Below are 23,489 nucleotides of genomic sequence, written 5' to 3'. Positions count from 1 at the left end.
CCGGCTGAGCCCCGCCCCGCCCTGCCCGACGGGTGGGCTCCCTGCCGGGGTCTCCGCAGCTGACGGCCTGCTCTGCCTCCCCAGTACTTCGCCTTCCTCCTGCTGATTCTCATTGCCCAGGTGGCTGCCGGCGCCCTCCTCTACTTCCAGATGGACGAGGTAAGCACACGTGTGCGCACACGCGCCGAGCCTCGGGCTGGGAGGGCCGTGCGGGGGACGGGCCCTGGGGCTGGGGGACGGACACAAGGCGCCTCGGTTGTCACAGACAAACACAGCTGGCCAGACCTCCTGATGCTTGTGACCAAATGGTGGAATGTTGGAGAAGGCAGAGCGTATGGGTGGAGTCGCTGCTGGGGCCTGACTCTCAGCTCTGTCCCACCACTTTCTAGCTGTGAGGCCTTGGACATGCTGCTTGCCTCTCCGTGCCTCAGTGTCACCACCTGTAAAATGGGGGCAATAATGGAACTTAACTCTTGGGATTGTTGAAAGGATTCATTGAGATTATCTTGGTAAAACACGTAGCAGATTATGTTGCATAGTAAGAGCTGGATAGATGTTAGTTGTTCGTGTTGCTCAGAGACTTTCACAAGCATTAAATCCATGCTGCTGCTCATCCACAGATGAGGAAACGGATAAACGTTAGTCTAGAATAAGAGGGTAGAGAGTCAGGGTTTCTGTGGCTTAAGCACTAAGGGTTTTTTTGTTGACTTAGCGAGAAGTCTGATTTGGAAGCTTAGAGACCCAGGTTCTGACTGACTGTTCAGCAGCCTTGCTGTGACAGCTTTTCTGTATCATGCCACCCACCTCATGGGCACAAGATGGCTGCCATAGCACCAAGCACAGCCTCTGTGCTATTGTGGTCAGAAGGGGAGCGGGACACTACCAGGCTGGGCATGGCCATGCCTTCGGTCAGAAAAGCAAGCCCTTCAACAGACTTCCCCAAACTGGTAACCTTGACTTCAAGGGACTCTGCAGACAGCAGAGGGAGCCAGCAGCGATGCTGGGTGAGCCAGTCAACTGGGACCGTCAAGTTACCATTTATGGAGCACCTTCTGTGTGCACATGGTGTTTTCTAGAAGGCGTACCCACATTATCTCATCCTCACAAGGGCTCCGCGGGGTGAGTGTTCGAGTGATAACGGGTAGCAGCTGCTCAGAGAGATGAGTAACGCAGCGGCGGCAACAGCAGTGGCCGTCGCCCCCACACCCGCCGCAGGGGTTCCACGGCCGCGTTGGCCACTTCGCGTCGCTTCTTTCCCTGGTCCTCACCGAGCCCTGGCAGGGGAGTGGAAGATGGGGTGGGTGAGGGCAGAGCTGGCCAGTGGCCGGGCCAGGGTGAAATCCCAGGCCCCTGACTCCACGGCCCGCGCCCGCCCTCCCACCCCAGACCCTGGCCTGCGGCCCAGCAGAGCGGGGGCCCCGCCTCCCTCCAGTGCTCCGCGCGCTCGTCTGCAGAGGAGGGTGGCGGCGGCCAGGTGGGCTCTGGGCAGGTAGGGACATAAAGGCTTCTATCCTGAAACTTGCTGTGTCTCGCCACTTGGAGACCAAGTTGTCCCAGATCCCCCTCGGAAGAAGGCTGAGAAAACATTCCCACAACATCAGCAAGTCAGGCTGACTGGCACTTAGACCGTGCCCAGCGCCACGTGCTTCTCCCACACTGCCTTTGCTTGGTCCTCGCGACCGCCCAGCTAGTACTACCCCTGCTTTCCATGGTGGCAGCTGAGGCACAGGCTGAGCAACTTGCCCAAGGTCACACCACTCTGACGTGGCAGAGCCAGGATTTGAACCCATGCACCCTAGCACCTGAGTTCCTGTGGGTGAACTCTTCATTGTGGTGGTTCCTACCTGAATCTGCTTTACCTGTTTCTACTCCATGTCCATTCTGTTGCCTGGGAGAATTGGAGCCAGCTACCAAAATAAGAAAGATCAGAACTCATATTGAAAGAAAAGACCAATGTTCCTGAATCCAGGGGATGATATAGATCCTCAAGGCTAACTTGAGTCCTGAGCTTCCTGGTAGCCACAGTAAAAGGGGAAATGGTAGATTACACAGATGGAAGTGGTTAAGGGAGGAAGTTCCTTTCTCAGCAAAAGGGCTTTGTGGGGTCAGGTGTTCCTTTCTGCCCGGCAGCACCCGGGGCTTCTCTGGGGGCCCAGTCAGTGGTACATTATAATCAGGGGGGTTAGTACCAGGCCCCGGTGAACTAGCTCCTCTGACTCAGAAGCTGGCCGTCTCTGTATGGGTCTCAGGCAGTGCAGCCTCTCACCTTTGGGTGTTTTACCATCTGTTGGTAATAAAGGCACCCATCCTTTGGGTGCTGACCATGTGCCAGGAGCTGAATTTTAAACACATTTCAGTTTTGCAACCACTCTGAAGTTTAAGAAACTGAGGCCCAAAAAAAGTGAAGTGGCTTTTTTGGCCGTGGTCAGTTGGCCGAGATTTCTCCCCTAGTTCTCCTGGCCCGAGGCCCACGCCCTCCGTCCGCCTTCTCAGGAGCTGTGAAATCCCTGCTTGACGAGGAGCCGCGAGGAGTCCCACGGCCGGAGCAGAGCTTGTCTGGAGATGGGGCTCTCCCTCCAGTCCTGCCCGCTGCCACCTCTGCCCCCCGTGCCGCCACTGCCCCCCCGTGCCACGCCTCCCCCTCCCTGCTCCCTGCCCACCTCCCCTTGGCCCACCCTTTTCTGGAAGGCAGGGGCAAATTTCCTGGCTTTACTAGGGAAGTTCTGGCGCCACTGTATCGCCCATGTCGGAATGAACGATTTAGTTTTTCTTTTCTCAACACGTTGTAAATCTCAGGAGAAGGATAAACAAGCCGTAGTGGTGTTTATTCCTGCAGAGGAGGCCCAGCCGGGGGCTGTGGGACTTGTTTGTGCCCAAAGGATAAAGGCCTATTGAGAGGAAATGGGCCTGTCCCCTCCCCGCTCTCTAGGCCACCTGGGCACAGGCTGGGAGCACCCCTGGGCTCCTCCAGGGCCACCCCCTGTGCTGCCCGCCCCACAGCCCCAGAAGCCACTGCCTCCAGGCAGGACACAGCCTCTGGAGCCTCCTCCGTACACTGGGCATAGGCCTCCCCGGGCCCCCGCCGCACCCAGCGTTGGAGGGAGCATAAGCTGTGGTCCTTTGGTAAAGCAGAGTGTGGTGGCCGAGGGCCTGGACTCCAGAACGGACCGCCTCCTTTGGAACCCCTGCTCTGAGGCCCTGGCCAAGTTCCTGAGCCTCTCTGTGCCTCAGTTTCCTCATTAGGCAAAGGCCAATAAGAGCTCACTGTACATTAGCTGCAATTCTGCAATAACAATAATAATAGCCCTTTGAAAGCCAAAAATATCATTTGCAACTCATTTGGTGACAAAATCGGACCTGCTTGGAAGCGCAGCTCTCTGCAGTCTGTTTACCCCACTGAGCGAGTCCCTTGGGAAATCGGCATGGGAATGGTTGCAGGGGCTGCCGGGGCACCCACCGCCCCAGGGCTGCCTCCCAGCACCGTGGCGGCCCCACCGGGCCCAGGTGGAGGTGCGAGGGGCGGCGGCTGGAGCAGACGTCAGCTGGCAGCGCCGTGTTTATTACTTTTGCCACCCTTGGTGGCTTCGTCCAGGTGCCTGCTGAGGGCCCAGTCCATGGCAGCTGCTCCTGCCATCAGCCGTGTCAGTGTTAGCGGGCGCCCGGGAGCCAGGACCGGGGAGTAAGAGAAGGTCCTGCTGGCATGTCCCTTCTCTGGGTGCAAGCCAGCCTCTGTTTGGTGGGCAGAGCCCAGGTCTGGGGCCCGGGGCCCTGGGTCCTAGGGTGGGCTCCGCCACCGGTGCCGAGTGACCTTGGACAGGGTGCCCGGCTCCTGGAGCCTCGGGAGACCTCTTGGGCCAGGCCCGTCTCTGACGGTCTGGGATTTTGGGGGGCAGAGAGAAGGCGGTGGGTTTAGCGTAAGGTTCCCTGTGGCGTGCTTGGCGCTGGCCGAGGTCGGTCACACGGGCCGGGCCGCCTGGGCGGGAGGGGGCGCCGAGGCCCCAGGAGGCGAGCCCGGGTGCCCAGGACGCCCGTGGAGGGGCTGGAGTGGAGGCCCAGGGGCACAGAGCTGGGAGGGGAAGAGGCCCGCTTGGCTGGCTGGAGTGGGGGGCTGGGGCGGGCTGGGGGCGGCCCGGGCCTGCCCGCGGGAGGCTGGTCAGAACCAGGGTGCCGCCCCCTCCACCAAGACACTGGCACCCGCCTGGTGCACGCGCCCTGGGGTGGCGAAACGGGTTTCCAGGGGACAGTGCGGCCCTCTGTGTGCCGCCTGGGTGCTGCGGTGGACACTCTGGTGCACTGCCCTGGACGGGGAAAGGTGACCTTCTCTTCCTCTTGGGAGATGGGGGAGGGCACCCAGGCTGCCTCTGGGGCGGGGTCGCCCCATGGAGGGAAAAGCGAGTCAGCCCCTGGACGCTCTGGGCACTCGGCTCTGCAGGGCTGCGCATGGGTGGAGGGCAGTTCCAGACCCAGGCCTGCCCGCAGGAAGCTTCCGGGCAGGGCCGTGACTCAGGCCTCCTGGTGGCCCCGGGGGGCTGATGACATGGGTGGCAGCGGGGTTTTGAGGAAAGCAGAGGGTGCTCATGGGCGAGGGCACCAGGAGGAAGCCTCAGACCCACTATCTGCGTTCCAGCAAAGCTCTCGGCATCACCTTCTGCAGGGGCCCTGGCGAGAGGACGGGAAGAGGGGCTCATCACGCTGCATTCGGGGTGTCTCATGAGAAGGGACAGTATGACCCCTAGAGGAGCTTGGAGAGAGGTGTGGGCTGCATTCCGAGCCGTGGTCAGAGGAGCTGGGGAAATTACCCTGGAGAGGAGAGTGGCAAGTGGAGACCTGACCTGGTCTCAAACATATGAAGGGTACTTGTCCTGGGAGAGACGGATTTGATTTATGCTGTGTGGTTCCAGCTGGGATGTGGTTTGGAGGTTAGCAAGGAGGATGCAAATGAATACAAATGGGTAGAAGTCACGTAAACCCAACTTAAAATGAATTGCTTCATGATGAGAGGCTCTGAACCCTGGAATGTGCTATTGTGTAAGGCCTGAGTTCCCCGTCGCTGGGAGCGTGTAAGCAGTGCCTGGGAAAACATGGGAAGGACTGTTATATTTGGAGGAGGTGCTGGACTTAAAGGTCTCTTCTACTTCTGACTCTGAAAAGTCACAGTGCAAGGAGAGATTGAAGCACAGCGCTGGGGTGGGGAAGAGGTAGCATTGCCCAGAGGACAGTGGGCTCCTGGGTCCAGGGGAGAAGGGGGGTGGCTTGCCACGGTTGAGGCTGCAGGGCTCAGGAACTGCACAGATCAGGGTTAGCGTCGTGGCTGTGCTGCTTGCCAGCTGTGTGTTCTGGGACAAGTCGTTTCAACTCTCTGAGCCTCTGCTTTCCTTTCTGGGCAGTGGGGAAGATGCTCTTGGGCGGAAGCTGGGCTGGCTTCGTAGGTGCGCAACCTGTGCACTTGCACGGGGTCCCGCCCTGAAGGGTCCTGTGACCGGTTTGCTCTGCTGTTGCTGTTCTGAAATTCTTGATAATTTTTAAACAAGGAGCCCCTACATGTCCATTTTGCATGGGGTCCCTTAGGTTATGCAGCCTGTCCTAGGCAGGACCCTTCACTGCGGGTGACAGTAACCCAACAGAAACTGGCCCGAGCTTGCTGGAGGCCCAGCTGGATCCAGGCTTCCAGAAGCACCACCAGGCCCCGTCTCTCTTGCCTGGGCCCTGCTCTCCTGCTCAGGCTGGCTGTCCCCGGTGCAGATGGTGGTGGCCCCTGCAGCTCAGGCTCTCCTCCTGCCCTGCCCATTCCCTGGGCCAGCCTGGGGCTCACGCAAGGGGCAGGGCTTCCCGAGCCCGGTGGGCTGATGACGGGGTGGTTCCCCCACGGAAAGGAATTGCCGTTTCAGGAGGGGAGAATGGGTCCAGGGCAGGCAGAATCAGCAGAGGCCTCTGCAGGGGTGACGCGAGTGCACGGACGTCTCCTTGCTCTCCCTCCCTCCTCCTTGTCTCAGTAATTGCCCCGTTGCCCAGGCGACCACCCTCCGCTCCCAGCGAAGCCTCCCGAGAGCTGAGATCCCAAGGCTTAGGCTTCAGGCAGAGCCAGCCTGGGGTGGCCACGGTCCCTGTGCCCTGCCGTGGCCCTCAGCCACACCCCGGGATGCAGGATGCTGCCGTGTTTCCGTGGAAACACCCGCCTCAGTGGAAACCACCTGGCTCTGTTACCTTCTCATTTCAGTGACCCAGGCGGGGGCCGGGGGGGGGTGTATAGGGAAGTCAGGGCTGCTGTGGAGACTTGTGGGTATAAATAGAGCCTGAGGGCAGCGGGAGGAAGGGGGCTGGTGGGTGGGGAGGATGTTGGGGAGGCGGCCCTCCACGCAGAGGCCCTGGGGACCGCCCTCCTCTCTATGCCCCAGGGATCCTCCGTTCCCTGGGGGCAGAGGTGGATTGGAGAACTGCAGGTGGACAGCCGCAGCCGTGTGACGAGCAAACCACTGACCTTCTCTGAGCCCCCGTTAAAACCACGCCAGCCTTCTTCAAAGTTGGGCTGTGCAATTTAAACACTGATAGCGCTTAAAGGGGAAAAAACGTGGGTTCTGGAATCAGACATGCCTGGCTCCACGTTTCAGTATTTCTTGGTTGGCTGTGTGACCTCGAACAAGTTAATAGACCTCTCGGCCTTGTTTTCTGTACCTTTAAAATAGAGGTTCTTAACCAGGGATCTCTGGATTCTCAAGGAGTCCATGGAAAGATTTCAGGGTGTCTGTGAGCTTGAATTGAAAACTCAAAAGAACATTCTTGTGGGGTCATGTTGGTACAGGTGTGGTCTATTTAAGCCATACATGGTATAGTGTAGCCCTAGTAAGGGGTCCGTGGTTTTCACCTGACTGGCAAAGGGGTTCGTGGAACAAAAAAGGTTAAGAACCCCTGCTCTAAAACGAGGGGACCAAGCCAACACCTGGGCTAGGTTTGCTGTGAGGGTTACAGTGAAAGTGCACAGTGGGAGTGGGTATGGCACAGTGACTGAGCACCTGCTTCCCTGTGTGAGGTCTCGGGTCTAATCCCCAGTACCTAAAAACAAAACGAAACAAAACAAAAACGACCATAGAAAGCCTTGAGAAAAGCTGATGCTGGTCTTACTGTCGTGAGGTCGAGCGCCGTGTGCGTGGGGCCAGGAACGGGGGCTGCGGGTCTATCTGGAGGATGTGGGTTCTGGGAGAGGCGGGGGAGCTCGGGCTGCCGGCAGGTAGCTGGAGGAAGCCCCGCTCGCAGGATTTCCTGAGCCGGGCTCGCAGCCCCCTGCCTGGAAGCACCTGTCCCATTCCCGATTCCCCTTTCTCGGCAACCGAGGGGCAGGGGTCCAGCCGTCCGCTCGGGGCTGGGCTAGCGCGCGTTGGCGTGTCTGTGGTTCCCGCGGCGGCAGCAGGTGGCCATGTCCAGCCTCTGCACGCTCCTGTGCCCTGGGAGGGCCTCTGGGCAAAGTCCATGGGAGAGGCCGGCCAGGGAGAGGCCGGGCGGCACCCACGCCCACCTGCCCTCGGCCCAGCTGGCCTTAGCGTGCAAGGCTAATTGTGCGTTTGCAGAGCAGACTTGTTCCTGAAAAGCTGCTCCGAGTGGGGCCTTCTTTTCAGCACCAACGGGAGGCCCCTGGGGCTGAATCCTTCTGACCCATAAACCCGTCTGCCTTGTTGTAAATCAGCGTTTTCTCCGTGGAGTGAGTTAAAAGTGGGTTTTTTCCTGCGCCCGCCAGGGCTCCACGGTGCTGAGCGCCCCCGGGTGGGCGGCCAGCGTGGTGGGGTGTGGGCTTGAGAGCGCCCGGTCAGGGGCCAGGTCCTGGAGAGGTTCTAAACCCGCCGCCTCCCCACACTCGCTGCTCCTGAGGGAGGTCGTGGAGGCCCGCGGGGAAGGGGAGGGGAGGGGCGGAGGGCTGTGGGACAGGGGGGCTCCGGGGTCCCCCAGGGTGTTCCGAGGGGCCGCGCCCTGCTGCGCGGAGGAAGCAGCTGAGCCCTGCTCGCCCCCCGCCCTCCCCTGCCTGGTCTCCCCCGCCATGAGGCAGGGCAGTGGCAGCCCCTGACCTGGTGGGGTTAACTGAGCAGCGCGAGCACTGCGCCCGGAGCCTGGCTACACACGTGCTCAGCAGATAGGGACGGGCACCTGCTCCAGCACCTGAGGACTCTGCAGTGAGGACACCAGGTGGGCCCCCGGCCCCCAAAGAGCAGCCATTCTAGTGAAGGAGAGAGACCCAAACCAAACCAAACCAGACAAAAACTACCCTGGAAACAAAAGAGCTATTACAAAAACACAGCAGGGGTGCCCTAGAAGGGCAGGGAAGGCCTGGATGGGTGGGTGCCTAGGATTGGAGCAGGCTGGTGTTTCCTGGTGTGGTCTGGGAATGTCTTTCCCAGGAGGTGGTATCTGAGCCGGGCCCTGAAGGAAGCACAGGAGTGAGCCGCGGTAATAGCTGGGGAGAGAGCACCCAGGCAGAGGGGAGAGCAAGTGCAAAGGCCCTGAGGCCAGCACGTGCCTAGCATGGAGACAACAGCAGTGAAACTGAAGCGAAGTAAACAAGAATAGGGAGACTGCGTCTGGGAAGAGCAGGAGCCAGAGCAGGTAGGGCGCTCCAGCGGCTGAGAGGACTTGGGTGTTTTCCCTGAGAGCAGTGGGAGGCGGCTGGGGCAGTGACATGGGATGGTTCATGCTTCAAGGGCCACACAGCCGCCCAGTGCGGAATGGGAGTGGCTGTCTCTGGCTGCATGGGGCTGGCACCCAGGAGGGAGCTGGAGAGTGGATAAAGTGAGTCTCTCTCCAACCAGCTCCCCAGGGTTGTTGGGGCTGGGGGGGCGGGGGGCGGTTAATTAGCTGTGGCCTGAGTTTCGGGGATTCCGACCCTGATCCTTACCTTCCGCTCTGCAGTTGAAGAAGGAGATGGGAGGCATTGTGACCGATCTTATTAGGAACTACAACGCCAGCTCTGTGGACAGCCTGCAGGAAGCCTGGGATTACGTGCAGGCCCAGGTAAGGGGCGGGAGGGCCAGGGCCACGCCGGGCTCTGTGGCTGGGTGGGTCCGAGGGGCCACAGGGCCTGTCCATGCCTGACAGAGACTGTCTGTGAACATGTCGGTAGGTGTGTCCCTGAGCAGCCCCCCTCCCTGCATCCCCCAACCCCCGTTCCTTGCTCCGGGGTGCAGGGCCTTGGAGGCAGCTCCTGGCTTGCCGTGATCCCGTCTGGGGCCGGAGCGACAGGGCAGCTCTTGACCGCTCACCCCAGGGCGTGTGGGGAGCCCCGCCCCGGCTGGGAAGAAACCATGTGCCAAGGTGGGTCCGCTGCTGGAAGCCTGGGTGCAGGCCACCCGGGGGCGGGCACCGGCGGGGAGGCGCCTGCGGCAGCCTTCTGGGTGCCAGGAACATTCTAGCCAGTCTTGCTCTGGATGGTGGCTACGCCCACGTATAGGTTTGTAAGAATCCGTCAAGCTGCACTTTTTAGTGGATGCATACAGACAGACGGACTGATGGGCAGGCTGACAGACGGGCAGGCTGACTGACGGACTGGGTTCCCGGCCTGTCTTGGTGGACCAGTCTCCTCACGCACAAATCATCCCTGACGAAACGTGTCCGGGCCCCCCGTGTCGGGGTCCCTCGGCAGGGCCCGCCCTCCACCCTGCAGCCTCCTCCTGGCCCCCGCGAGGGCCCTGGGCACGGCGGCCACGTCACACATGCTGGCGCCAACCTGTGGCGGGGAGGTGGGCGGTGGGCAGGGGGGAAAGCCTGACCCCGGGGTCCGGGTAGTCTGGAGCTTGGAGAGGGCCCTGGGCCAGGCGCCCGGCCACCCACTCCTGAGCAGTGAGCAGAGGCGGGCGCGTTCCTCCTGGGAGCCCCACCCGCTGTTGGGTGAGGCTCAGGGCTGGGGTGCAGACGGGGCCGCATCCACGGGAGGGCTCGTGCCTGCTGCAGAGGCGCTTTTTGTTTTTTGTTTTTTTTTAACTTAATTTCAAAAAACAAAACAACAGACAAAAGGTAGCTCAGCAAATTATAGAAGCATCCCTTCAAAAAATCCTGTCCAGGCACACCTATCTCATTTAATATTAAAAACAAACGCCGTTGTTTCTCTAGTGTTCCATAAGATGAATACGTGATCACAGATTAATTAAATGACATGACCAAGGTCTCCTTGATAATGAAGAAAATGGAAAAAATGAAAACTTGGCCGTAGTCACATCTCATTATATCCAGTATTTTTATTTTTTGTTTTTACCTTTAGCATTGATATGGTACCCACTGGAGAGGTTTTTGTCACACCTGTAGTTTGGTCCTTAATTACCGAGACCCTTTGCTAAGATGAACAAGCATCACGCTCGGAGGAGTCTGGGGGAGAGCGCGGTCCCCTGGGAGGGACTGCTTGGGGGCAGCGGGGCGGTTCCTGCCACAGACAGGGCCTCCAGATGATTCCGACGTCTGCCAGGACTGGTGGTGAAGAACGAGACTGAGCCAGGCTCCCTGGGGCTGGAGGGCTGACGCCCCTTCCTAGCTAAGCTCTCCTTTGTGAAATGGAGCTGCTGATCCTGGCTCGTGTGAGCTCGCGCGCGTAGAGCCCGGGGTGCAGGGGGCGCCCTCGTACGTGGCCCGCTGGTGGTGCTGCTTTAAACCACGTGCGCAATCTCAGAGAACCCGGGTGGACCCCGGCATGTGCTGCGGAGGGCCGACCTCGGCACGGGCGTCAGCAGGGGCGGGGCAGCGGCCCTGGAGGGGAGGGCTCTGCCCGCTGCCCCACTTCACCTGGCCCCGCAGACCTGCGTGTCCTCAGAGGTGCCAGCCTTTTCTGCCAGATCGAGGGCAGCCAGGGTGAAAAATGAAACCTGGGTTAGAAACTTTGCCTGGAGCCCGAGCCCGCCTGTGTGTGCTCGGGACGCCTCCTGCTGGCCACTGGGCTGCTCCTCTAGACTCGCCGGCCCAAGGGGAGGCAGCCGGGGGAAAACTGACCTCGGGCTGGGTGGGAGTCCTGGTCACAGCGGTCCCATCAAATCCTCCCAGGGACTGGAGCATAAATAATAGTTGCTATTATCCCACTCTCCAGATGAGGAAATTGAGGCTCAAAGAAGTGCTGCAGCTTGCCTGCACAAGGCAGGGCCAGGATTTGAAACAGCTGGGACCACGCGCCTTCCGGGGCATTTCCAGCACCAGCTCAGCCCCTGAGCCCTGAGCCCTGCCCCAGGAAACTCCTGGTAGCACACGGAGCCCAGGAAGGCCCCCCACCCCAAAACGAAAGGATTTTCCCCTCTGAAAAGGCAGAATTGCCCATGTCTCCTGTTTCACTTTGGCAACCAGGAAGCTCAGGGCCAAATTTTCAATTCCAGCATGTGCTCAGGGACTGAAAGTGGAACCTGGCGTTTACTGAGCTTGTACTCTGCTTTCTGGACCTGTGCTGGATGCTTTGCCTGCCTCATCCCATTTAGGCCTCCTGACACCCCCACGAGTTAGGAACCTTCGTTATCCCCATTATGAAGATGAGAAACTGAGGTCGATGCCTTGGCCGAGGCCACTCAGTGGGCAGGTGGCAGCGCCGGGCATTAGAACCCAGCACCCCGACTGGCGATCCCACACCTCAACCACGGCTGCCTGCCCTTCTTGCGCCCTGCACAGCGAGGTTCCGTCTTTCAACTTGAGCTTCCCTCCTGCTCTGCTTTACACTTTTACTCTCTGTTGTATTAATAGTCTGGGGCATGTTTCCTGGAAGCTTCTTTGTGTCCCTTGGGGCTCACAGAAGCCGAAGTGAAACCTAAACTCTGAGCTTGGAGGTTTGACTGGGGTCACAGGGGGCCTGGAGGTGGCCAGTCCGAGCCTCTGTCCTGGGGAGACCCCACCTCTGCCAGGGGGCTGGTGGCCTGCGGTGGGCAGCGGGTCCGAGCAGCCCGGTCCTCTCTTTGCCCAGGTGAAGTGCTGCGGCTGGGTCAGCTTCCACAGCTGGGCGAACAACACCGAGCTCATGAACCGCAACCACACTGCCTACCCCTGCTCCTGCAAGGACCCGGGAAAGGAGGAAGGCAGCGACTCCCCCAACAAGGGCTTCTGCACTGCCCCCGGCAACGCGACTCAGAGCGGCGAGAGCCCCGAGGACTGGCCTGTGTACCAGGAGGTGTTTGGGGGGCCGGGGCCGGGCTGGGGGGCTCGGGATGCCCACAGGCTCAGATACTCCCATGCCCAGGCTCCTCAGGGCCACTGCTCAGTCCTGCCTTCTTCATTTGGGAGTCCCCCACCTTGACCGACTCTGTCATTTTTACCTCTGTCTACTTATTTGTCCGTCTCTTCATTCACGGAACCCGCAGACCCCATGGGTGGGTGGGGGCCGCTCTGGGTGACGCGTGGCGTGACGTGACTGCATTCTCCCCCCGCAGGGCTGCATGGAGAAGGTGCAGGCGTGGCTGCAGGAGAACGTGGGCATCATCCTCGGCGTGTGCGTGGGCATCGCTGTTGTCGAGGTCTGGCCCCTCCCCGCTGCCCCCCTGTGCCCCATCCTCCCTGATCGTCCCGCTCTGCTGAGGTCAACGGGGAAGCCCGTGGGACTTTAGAGGCCCTGAGCGCCGTGCAGCCCCGTGGCCTCGGGCGAGGCGCTGGCCCTCGCTGGCCTCCGCCTGCTGCCTCATCGCGGGGTGGCCGTGCAATCCGGCTCACGACCTGCGTGCCGCCCCGGCCGGCAGGCTGCTGCTCTGCTGCCGGGCGGTCCTGCCCCCGCCTGACTCTCCTCCTCTCCCTCCACAGCTTCTGGGGATGCTCCTGTCCATCTGCTTGTGCCGGCACATCCATTCCGAGGACTACAGCAAAGTCCCCAAGTACTAAGGCAGCCACCGTCCCTTCCTCCTGCCCAGCCCCAGCTTCAGGGCTCCTAGGAGCCCCCCTGGCTCCCTCCTCCAGGCCTGCCCCCCACCTCACCCTACTCTTCCCGTGCTGGCTGCAAGTGGGGCTTTCTAGGGCCCGGACCCCTCTGCCCGCCTTGCTCCTGCCAGCCCTGAGCCCTGGGTGTTCTGCAGCCCCTCCACCCTCTGCCCACCAGGGCACTCGTAGTAACTCAGAGAAAATGCTGCCTGCAGTGTCCCTGCCCCATCTGGCGGGCTGTGTTTCTACCTGTTCAAGGCCAGGTATACTGTATGGCCATGGAGGTGAAAAAAGTGGGTGGGTGGGTGGGGTTGAGCAAGGCGTGCTGGACTGTCAGGGTCTGCCCACTGCGTGGGTGAACTGTTTTCCCACTAAGATGCTTGTGGTTTTGGTTTCCACATTTTTCTTAAAGGAATTGGGGGAGGGTGGGCTTTGCCTGACCACAGGGGCAGCAGCTGCTCCCGGGCCTGACCCGCCCCGTCCAGGCAGCTCCCATCAGGCCGGCCCAGGCCATCGGGGCAGGGCCTCGGGGCTCACCGGGGCGAGGGGGTCAGGACTCAGCCTGGCCCCTCATGGAACCAGAAGGTGAGCCCCTAGGGCCTGGCGCTGAGCCGGCCCTGCCTCCCCAGGACCCCGAGCTGTCCGGGGACGGGGCGGGGGGGAATGACACGCTTTCTTCTGGGAGAAGCAGGGCCGGCCGTTGTGCAGCAGGAGTCCTGTGTGCCCTGGGGAGTGAGGGTGGGTGAGGCTGTGCCTTGTAGGGGAAACAGGGGGTGGGCTCTGCGTGCACAGATGTATTACACATACTCGAGAGAGAAAGACTGACTATTAAAGAGGATTTGTAACAACCTCGCCTGCCCCAGTGGGGATGCTGCTTCCCTGGGTGTTGGGGAGGCCAGAGGTGCCAGGGAGAGGCGTCAGGAGGCAGCGGCCGGGTCTGCTGGAAGAGGGGCGGTGCCTCGCTGCTGTCCCCCAGGAGTGGGCCCTTTGGTGGCATCGCCGGCCCCCACTCAGCCGGGCGCCTGTGGGTGGTGATTGGCCGGGCTCTGAGCTCCTTGCCTGGCAGCCAGGCGGGCTGGAGTTTGATCTGTGTGCTGAGACGGATGCAGGCCTCGGCTCCTCCCTCCAGAAGATGCACAAAAGTGGGCTGGCGAGGGGCTCTGTGAAGCCCGGCGCAAACTTGGCCCATCTTTTTAGAGCGTCTGGTTTTTGGTGAAGATTTGTGGAAGGAAACATTTTCCTATTAAAGAAATATGATGGACTAAGATGTGCAGAACTCAGGGGACTTTTAAAGCTGAAATATGGGACTCTGAAGGAAGCTCCTGCCCGAGCACGGCTGCTGCGGCTGAGCCCAGTGCACCTGCCCCCCACCGGGAGCCCAGAGGAGTTGAGGCTCAAGCTCTGCGGCTGCTTAATGCCAAAGGCAAGGCAAGTCCCCCCTTCAGGGTACGGGGGTGAGGAAGGTTGGGGACAAGGAGACCTAGGAGGGAGCTTGTCCCCCCCACCCATTTCCACTTTTCCCTGTCCCTGGAGGAGGCGGTGGGTGGGGAGGCCCACACCCGCCTTGCCTCCCTGCAGTGGGGCCTGGCAGGTGGAGGGCGGTGCTACAGCACGCCCACTAGGTGGCGCTGCTGCCCCAGCCTGGGAGCCCGGGGCAGCCTCGACTGGTCCCCTGGCTCCTCCAGGCTCCTCCGCAGCCCCGGCCCCAGCCCCGGCCCCATGGGCCTCTCACTCTGGCAGGAGCACCCGTGAAAATGCAGGTTCCAGGCCTCAGGAATTGTGGCGCAGCAGACCAGGTGTGAGGACAAGGAATCTGCCTTTTTCAGCAGACCTCTGAGATGACTGCTGATTCATTTTGCTTTAGATTCTTGGACCCTGGTGGGGTGCAACTACAGACCGGCTCCTCCATGAAAGAGGCTGGTGTGGCTCTGGGGCGGGAAAGCCTCGTCCTTAGCAAGGAGGTGGCCCACCTGAGGGTGGAGAGCCTGGACCTTAGCAAGGAGGTGGCCCACCTGAGGGTGGAGAGCCTCGACCTTAGCTAGGAGGTGGCCCACCTGAGGGTGGAGAGCCTCGACCTTAGCTAGGAGGTGGCCCACGTGAGGGTGGAGAGCCTGGACCTTAGCAAGGAGGTGGCCCACCTGAGGGTGGAGAGCCTCGTCCTTAGCAAGGAGGTGGCCCACGTGAGGGCCGGAGCGCCTGGACCTTAGCTAGGAGGTGGCCCACGTGAGGGTGGAGAGCCTCGACCTTAGCTAGGAGGTGGCCCAACTGAGGGTGGAGAGCCTCGTCCTTAGCTAGGAGGTGGCCCACGTGAGGGTGGAGAGCCTCGACCTTAGCTAGGAGGTGGCCCACCTGAGGGCCGGAGAGCCTCGTCCTTAGCAAGGAGGTGGCCCACCTGAGGGTGGAGACCCTCGACCTTAGCTAGGAGGTGGCCCACGTGAGGGTGGAGAGCCTCGACCTTAGCTAGGAGGTGGCCCACGTGAGGGCCGGAGAGCCTCGACTTTAGCTAGGAGGTGGCCCACCTGAGGGTGGAGAGCCTGGACCTTAGCAAGGAGGTGGCCCACGTGAGGGTAGAGAGCCTCGTCCTTAGCAAGGAGGTGGCCCACGTGAGGGTGGAGAGCCTGGACCTTAGCAAGGAGGTGGCCCACCTGAGGGTGGAGAGCCTCGTCCTTCGCTAGGAGGTGGCCCACGTGAGGGTGGAAAGCCTGGACCTTAGCAAGGAGGTGGCCCACCTGAGGGCCGGAGAGCCTCGTCCTTAGCAAGGAGGTGGCCCACCTGAGGGTGGAGAGCCTCGACCTTAGCTAGGAGGTGGCCCACGTGAGGGTGGAGAGCCTCGACCTTAGCTAGGAGGTGGCCCACGTGAGGGCCGGAGAGCCTCGACCTTAGCTAGGAGGTGGCCCACCTGAGGGTGGAGAGCCTCGACCTTAGCTAGGAGGTGGCCCACGTGAGGGTGGAGAGCCTGGACCTTAGCAAGGAGGTGGCCCACCTGAGGGTGGAGAGCCTCGTCCTTAGCAAGGAGGTAGCCCACCTGAGGGTGGAGAGCCTCGACCTTAGCTAGGAGGTGGCCCACGTGAGGGTGGAGAGCCTGGACCTTAGCAAGGAGGTGGCCCACCTGAGGGTGGAGAGCCTCGTCCTTAGCTAGGAGGTGGCCCACGTGAGGGTGGAGAGCCTCGTCCTTAGCTAGGAGGTGGCCCACGTGAGGGTGGAGAGCCTGGACCTTAGCAAGGAGGTGGCCCACCTGAGGGCCGGAGAGCCTCGTCCTTAGCTAGGAGGTGGCCCACGTGAGGGTGGAGAGCCTCGTCCTTAGCAAGGAGGTGGCCCACGTGAGGGCCGGAGAGCCTCGTCCTTAGCTAGGAGGTGGCCCACGTGAGGGTGGAGAGCCTGGACCTTAGCAAGGAGGTGGCCCACCTGAGGGCCGGAGAGCCTCGTCCTTAGCAAGGAGGTGGCCCACCTGAGGGTGGAGAGCCTCGACCTTAGCTAGGAGGTGGCCCACGTGAGGGTGAAGAGCCTCGACCTTAGCTAGGAGGTGGACCACGTGAGGGTGGAGAGCCTCGAACTTAGCTAGGAGGTGGCCCACCTGAGGGTGGAGAGCCTCGACCTTAGCTAGGAGGTGGCCCACATGAGGGTGGAGAGCCTGGACCTTAGCAAGGAGGTGGCCCACCTGAGGGTGGAGAGCCTCGTCCTTAACAAGGAGGTGGCCCACCTGAGGGTGGAGAGCCTCGACCTTAGCTAGGAGGTGGCCCACGTGAGGGTGGAGAGCCTGGACCTTAGCAAGGAGGTGGCCCACCTGAGGGTGGAGAGCCTCGTCCTTAGCTAGGAGGTGGCCCACGTGAGGGTGGAGAGCCTCGTCCTTAGCAAGGAGGTGGCCCACGTGAGGGTGGAGAGCCTGGACCTTAGCAAGGAGGTGGCCCACCTGAGGGTGGAGAGCCTCGTCCTTAGCAAGGAGGTGGCCCACCTGAGGGTGGAGAGCCTCGACCTTAGCTAGGAGGTGGCCCACGTGAGGGTGGAGAGCCTCGACCTTAGCTAGGAGGTGGCCCACCTGAGGGTGGAGAGCCTCGACCTTAGCTAGGAGGTGGCCCACGTGAGGGTGGAGAGCCTGGACCTTAGCAAGGAGGTGGCCCACCTGAGGGTGGAGAGCCTCGACCTTAGCTAGGAGGTGGCCCACCTGAGGGCCGGAGAGCCTCGTCCTTAGCTAGGAGGTGGCCCACGTGAGGGTGGAGAGCCTCGTCCTTAGCAAGGAGGTGGCCCACGTGAGGGTGGAGAGCCTGGACCTTAGCAAGGAGGTGGCCCACCTGAGGGTGGAGAGCCTCGTCCTTAGCAAGGAGGTGGCCCACCTGAGGGTGGAGAGCCTCGACCTTAGCTAGGAGGTGGCCCACGTGAGGGTGGAGAGCCTCGACCTTAGCTAGGAGGTGGCCCACCTGAGGGTGGAGAGCCTCGACCTTAGCTAGGAGGTGGCCCACGTGAGGGTGGAGAGCCTGGACCTTAGCAAGGAGGTGGCCCACCTGAGGGTGGAGAGCCTCGACCTTAGCTAGGAGGTGGCCCACCTGAGGGCCGGAGAGCCTCGTCCTTAGCTAGGAGGTGGCCCACGTGAGGGCGGAGAGCCTCGTCCTTAGCAAGGAGGTGGCCCACGTGAGGGCCGAGAGCCTCGTCCTTAGCTAGGAGGTGGCCCACGTGAGGGTGGAGAGCCTGGACCTTAGCAAGGAGGTGGCCCACCTGAGGGCCGGAGAGCCTCGTCCTTAGCAAGGAGGTGGCCCACCTGAGGGTGGAGACCCTCGACCTTAGCTAGGAGGTGGCCCACGTGAGGGCGGAGAGCCTCGACCTTAGCTAGGAGGTGGCCCACGTGAGGGCCGGAGAGCCTCGTCCTTAGCTAGGAGGTGGCCCACGTGAGGGTGGAGAGCCTGGACCTCAGCAAGGAGGTGGCCCCCCTGAGGGCCGGAGAGCCTCGTCCTTAGCAAGGAGGTGGCCCACCTGAGGGTGGAGACCCTCGACCTTAGCTAGGAGGTGGCCCACGTGAGGGTGGAGAGCCTCGACCTTAGCTAGGAGTGGCCCACGTGAGGGCCGGAGAGCCTCGACTTTAGCTAGGAGGTGGCCCACCTGAGGGTGGAGAGCCTGGACCTTAGCAAGGAGGTGGCCCACCTGAGGGCCGGAGAGCCTCGTCCTTAGCAAGGAGGTGGCCCACCTGAGGGTGGAGAGCCTGGACCTTAGCAAGGAGGTGGCCCACCTGAGGGTGGAGAGCCTCGTCCTTAGCTAGGAGGTGGCCCACCTGAGGGTGGAGAGCCTGGACCTTAGCAAGGAGGTGGCCCACCTGAGGGCCGGAGAGCCTCGTCCTTAGCAAGGAGGTGGCCACCTGAGGGTGGAGAGCCTCGACCTTAGCTAGGAGGTGGCCCACCTGAGGGTGGAGAGCCTGGACCTTAGCAAGGAGGTGGCCCACGTGAGGGCCGGAGAGCCTCGACCTTAGCTAGGAGGTGGCCCACGTGAGGGTGGAGAGCCTGGACCTTAGCAAGGAGGTGGCCCACCTGAGGGTGGAGAGCCTCGACCTTAGCTAGGAGGTGGCCCACGTGAGGGTGGAGAGCCTGGACCTCAGCAAGGAGGTGGCCCACCTGAGGGTGGAGAGCCTCGACCTTAGCTAGGAGGTGGCCCACGTGAGGGTGGAGAGCCTCGAACTTAGCTAGGAGGTGGCCCACCTGAGGGTGGAGAGCCTCGACCTTAGCTAGGAGGTGGCCCACGTGAGGGTGGAGAGCCTGGACCTTAGCAAGGAGGTGGCCCACCTGAGGGTGGAGAGCCTCGTCCTTAGCAAGGAGGTGGCCCACCTGAGGGTGGAGAGCCTCGACCTTAGCTAGGAGGTGGCCCACGTGAGGGTGGAGAGCCTGGACCTCAGCAAGGAGGTGGCCCACCTGAGGGTGGAGAGCCTCGTCCTTAGCTAGGAGGTGGCCCACGTGAGGGTGGAGAGCCTCGTCCTTAGCAAGGAGGTGGCCCACGTGAGGGTGGAGAGCCTCGTCCTTAGCAAGGAGGTGGCCCACCTGAGGGTGGAGAGCCTCGTCCTTAGCAAGGAGGTGGCCCACCTGAGGGTGGAGAGCCTCGACCTTAGCTAGGAGGTGACCCACCTGAGGGCCGGAGAGCCTCGTCCTTAGCAAGGTGGCCCACCTGAGGGTGGAGACCCTCGACCTTAGCTAGGAGGTGGCCCACGTGAGGGTGGAGAGCCTCGACCTTAGCTAGGAGGTGGCCCACGTGAGGGCCGGAGAGCCTCGACTTTAGCTAGGAGGTGGCCCACCTGAGGGTGGAGAGCCTGGACCTTAGCAAGGAGGTGGCCCACGTGAGGGTGGAGAGCCTCGTCCTTAGCAAGGAGGTGGCCCACGTGAGGGTGGAGAGCCTGGACCTTAGCAAGGAGGTGGCCCACCTGACGGTGGAGAGCCTCGTCCTTAGCTAGGAGGTGGCCCACGTGAGGGTGGAGAGCCTCGACCTTAGCTAGGAGGTGGCCCACCTGAGGGCCGGAGAGCCTCGTCCTTAGCAAGGAGGTAGCCCACCTGAGGGTGGAGAGCCTCGACCTTAGCTAGGAGGTGGCCCACGTGAGGGTGGAGAGCCTGGACCTTAGCAAGGAGGTGGCCCACGTGAGGGCCGGAGAGCCTCGTCCTTAGCAAGGAGGTGACCCACGTGAGGGTGGAGAGCCTGGACCTTAGCAAGGAGGTGGCCCACCTGAGGGCCGGAGAGCCTCGTCCTTAGCTAGGAGGTGGCCCACGTGAGGGTGGAGAGCCTCGTCCTTAGCAAGGAGGTGGCCCACCTGAGGGCCGGAGAGCCTCGTCCTTAGCTAGGAGGTGGCCCACGTGAGGGTGGAGAGCCTGGACCTTAGCAAGGAGGTGGCCCACCTGAGGGCCGAAGAGCCTCGTCCTTAGCAAGGAGGTGGCCCACCTGAGGGTGGAGAGCCTCGACCTTAGCTAGGAGGTGGCCCACGTGAGGGTGGAGAGCCTCGACCTTAGCTAGGAGGTGGCCCACGTGAGGGTGGAGAGCCTCGACCTTAGCTAGGAGGTGGCCCACCTGAGGGTGGAGAGCCTCGTCCTTAGCTAGGAGGTGGCCCACGTGAGGGTGGAGAGCCTCGTCCTTAGCAAGGAGGTGGCCCACGTGAGGGTGGAGAGCCTGGACCTTAGCAAGGAGGTGGCCCACCTGAGGGCCGGAGAGCCTCGTCCTTAGCTAGGAGGTGGCCCACGTGAGGGTGGAGAGCCTCGTCCTTAGCAAGGAGGTGGCCCACGTGAGGGTGGAGAGCCTGGACCTTAGCAAGGAGGTGGCCCACCTGAGGGCCGGAGAGCCTCGTCCTTAGCAAGGAGGTGGCCCACGTGAGGGTGGAGAGCCTCGACCTTAGCTAGGAGGTGGCCCACGTGAGGGTGGAGAGCCTCGACCTTAGCTAGGAGGTGGACCACGTGAGGGTGGAGAGCCTCGAACTTAGCTAGGAGGTGGCCCACCTGAGGGTGGAGAGCCTCGACCTTAGCTAGGAGGTGGCCCACATGAGGGTGGAGAGCCTGGACCTTAGCAAGGAGGTGGCCCACCTGAGGGTGGAGAGCCTCGTCCTTAGCAAGGAGGTGGCCCACCTGAGGGTGGAGAGCCTCGACCTTAGGTAGGAGGTGGCCCACGTGAGGGTGGAGAGCCTGGACCTTAGCAAGGAGGTGGCCCACCTGAGGGTGGAGAGCCTCGTCCTTAGCTAGGAGGTGGCCCACGTGAGGGTGGAGAGCCTCGTCCTTAGCAAGGAGGTGGCCCACGTGAGGGTGGAGAGCCTGGACCTTAGCAAGGAGGTGGCCCACCTGAGGGTGGAGAGCCTCGTCCTTAGCAAGGAGGTGGCCCACCTGAGGGTGGAGAGCCTCGACCTTAGCTAGGAGGTGGCCCACGTGAGGGTGGAGAGCCTCGACCTTAGCTAGGAGGTGGCCCACCTGAGGGTGGAGAGCCTCGACCTTAGCTAGGAGGTGGCCCACGTGAGGGTGGAGAGCCTGGACCTTAGCAAGGAGGTGGCCCACCTGAGGGTGGAGAGCCTCGACCTTAGCTAGGAGGTGGCCCACCTGAGGGCCGGAGAGCCTCGTCCTTAGCTAGGAGGTGGCCCACGTGAGGGCGGAGAGCCTCGTCCTTAGCAAGGAGGTGGCCCACGTGAGGGCCGAGAGCCTCGTCCTTAGCTAGGAGGTGGCCCACGTGAGGGTGGAGAGCCTGGACCTTAGCAAGGAGGTGGCCCACCTGAGGGCCGGAGAGCCTCGTCCTTAGCAAGGAGGTGGCCCACCTGAGGGTGGAGACCCTCGACCTTAGCTAGGAGGTGGCCCACGTGAGGGTGGAGAGCCTCGACCTTAGCTAGGAGGTGGCCCACGTGAGGGCCGGAGAGCCTCGTCCTTAGCTAGGAGGTGGCCCACGTGAGGGTGGAGAGCCTGGACCTCAGCAAGGAGGTGGCCCACCTGAGGGCCGGAGAGCCTCGTCCTTAGCAAGGAGGTGGCCCACCTGAGGGTGGAGACCCTCGACCTTAGCTAGGAGGTGGCCCACGTGAGGGTGGAGAGCCTCGACCTTAGCTAGGAGTGGCCCACGTGAGGGCCGGAGAGCCTCGACTTTAGCTAGGAGGTGGCCCACCTGAGGGTGGAGAGCCTGGACCTTAGCAAGGAGGTGGCCCACCTGAGGGCCGGAGAGCCTCGTCCTTAGCAAGGAGGTGGCCCACCTGAGGGTGGAGAGCCTGGACCTTAGCAAGGAGGTGGCCCACCTGAGGGTGGAGAGCCTCGTCCTTAGCTAGGAGGTGGCCCACCTGAGGGTGGAGAGCCTGGACCATAGCAAGGAGGTGGCCCACCTGAGGGCCGGAGAGCCTCGTCCTTAGCAAGGAGGTGGCCACCTGAGGGTGGAGAGCCTCGACCTTAGCTAGGAGGTGGCCCACGTGAGGGTGGAGAGCCTGGACCTTAGCAAGGAGGTGGCCCACGTGAGGGCCGGAGAGCCTCGACCTTAGCTAGGAGGTGGCCCACGTGAGGGTGGAGAGCCTGGACCTTAGCAAGGAGGTGGCCCACCTGAGGGTGGAGAGCCTCGACCTTAGCTAGGAGGTGGCCCACGTGAGGGTGGAGAGCCTGGACCTCAGCAAGGAGGTGGCCCACCTGAGGGTGGAGAGCCTCGACCTTAGCTAGGAGGTGGCCCACGTGAGGGTGGAGAGCCTCGAACTTAGCTAGGAGGTGGCCCACCTGAGGGTGGAGAGCCTCGACCTTAGCTAGGAGGTGGCCCACGTGAGGGTGGAGAGCCTGGACCTTAGCAAGGAGGTGGCCCACCTGAGGGTGGAGAGCCTCGTCCTTAGCAAGGAGGTGGCCCACCTGAGGGTGGAGAGCCTCGACCTTAGCTAGGAGGTGGCCCACGTGAGGGTGGAGAGCCTGGACCTCAGCAAGGAGGTGGCCCACCTGAGGGTGGAGAGCCTCGTCCTTAGCTAGGAGGTGGCCCACGTGAGGGTGGAGAGCCTCGTCCTTAGCAAGGAGGTGGCCCACGTGAGGGTGGAGAGCCTCGTCCTTAGCAAGGAGGTGGCCCACCTGAGGGTGGAGAGCCTCGTCCTTAGCAAGGAGGTGGCCCACCTGAGGGTGGAGAGCCTCGACCTTAGCTAGGAGGTGACCCACCTGAGGGCCGGAGAGCCTCGTCCTTAGCAAGGAGGTGGCCCACCTGAGGGTGGAGACCCTCGACCTTAGCTAGGAGGTGGCCCACGTGAGGGTGGAGAGCCTCGACCTTAGCTAGGAGGTGGCCCACGTGAGGGCCGGAGAGCCTCGACTTTAGCTAGGAGGTGGTCCACCTGAGGGTGGAGAGCCTGGACCTTAGCAAGGAGGTGGCCCACGTGAGGGTGGAGAGCCTCGTCCTTAGCAAGGAGGTGGCCCACGTGAGGGTGGAGAGCCTGGACCTTAGCAAGGAGGTGGCCCACCTGAGGGTGGAGAGCCTCGTCCTTAGCTAGGAGGTGGCCCACGTGAGGGTGGAGAGCCTCGACCTTAGCTAGGAGGTGGCCCACCTGAGGGCCGGAGAGCCTCGTCCTTAGCAAGGAGGTAGCCCACCTGAGGGTGGAGAGCCTCGACCTTAGCTAGGAGGTGGCCCACGTGAGGGTGGAGAGCCTGGACCTTAGCAAGGAGGTGGCCCACGTGAGGGCCGGAGAGCCTCGTCCTTAGCAAGGAGGTGACCCACGTGAGGGTGGAGAGCCTGGACCTTAGCAAGGAGGTGGCCCACCTGAGGGCCGGAGAGCCTCGTCCTTAGCTAGGAGGTGGCCCACGTGAGGGTGGAGAGCCTCGTCCTTAGCAAGGAGGTGGCCCACCTGAGGGCCGGAGAGCCTCGTCCTTAGCTAGGAGGTGGCCCACGTGAGGGTGGAGAGCCTGGACCTTAGCAAGGAGGTGGCCCACCTGAGGGCCGGAGAGCCTCGTCCTTAGCAAGGAGGTGGCCCACCTGAGGGTGGAGAGCCTCGACCTTAGCTAGGAGGTGGCCCACGTGAGGGTGGAGAGCCTCGACCTTAGCTAGGAGGTGGCCCACGTGAGGGTGGAGAGCCTCGACCTTAGCTAGGAGGTGGCCCACGTGAGGGTGGAGAGCCTCGACCTTAGCTAGGAGGTGGCCCACGTGAGGGTGGAGAGCCTGGACCTTAGCAAGGAGGTGGCCCACCTGAGGGCCGGAGAGCCTCGTCCTTAGCA

The 23,489-nt window shown here is 62.3% G+C and overlaps 1 protein-coding gene across 2 annotated transcripts in view; it reads left to right on the top strand.

Annotated features, from left to right (window-relative positions):
• CD82 (CD82 molecule) overlaps nt 1-13,694 on the top strand; it is a 47,490-nt gene extending 33,796 nt beyond the window's left edge. For both annotated transcript variants that reach the window (XM_058305490.2, XM_058305491.2), the window contains exons 6-10: nt 85-159; nt 8,893-8,994; nt 11,906-12,109; nt 12,369-12,452; nt 12,733-13,694. In XM_058305490.2, the coding sequence (XP_058161473.1) occupies nt 85-159; nt 8,893-8,994; nt 11,906-12,109; nt 12,369-12,452; nt 12,733-12,810 (543 nt within the window). In that variant the 3' untranslated portion in view covers nt 12,811-13,694. The remainder of the gene's footprint in view (nt 1-84; nt 160-8,892; nt 8,995-11,905; nt 12,110-12,368; nt 12,453-12,732) is intronic.
• Nucleotides 13,695-23,489: the final 9,795 nt, after the last annotated feature.

This window comes from Dasypus novemcinctus, chromosome 10, assembly GCF_030445035.2.
Source record: "Dasypus novemcinctus isolate mDasNov1 chromosome 10, mDasNov1.1.hap2, whole genome shotgun sequence".
NCBI lineage: Eukaryota > Metazoa > Chordata > Mammalia > Cingulata > Dasypodidae > Dasypus > Dasypus novemcinctus.
Note: the sequence above shows the minus strand (reverse complement) of the source record. Positions and strands in the feature narration are given on the sequence as shown.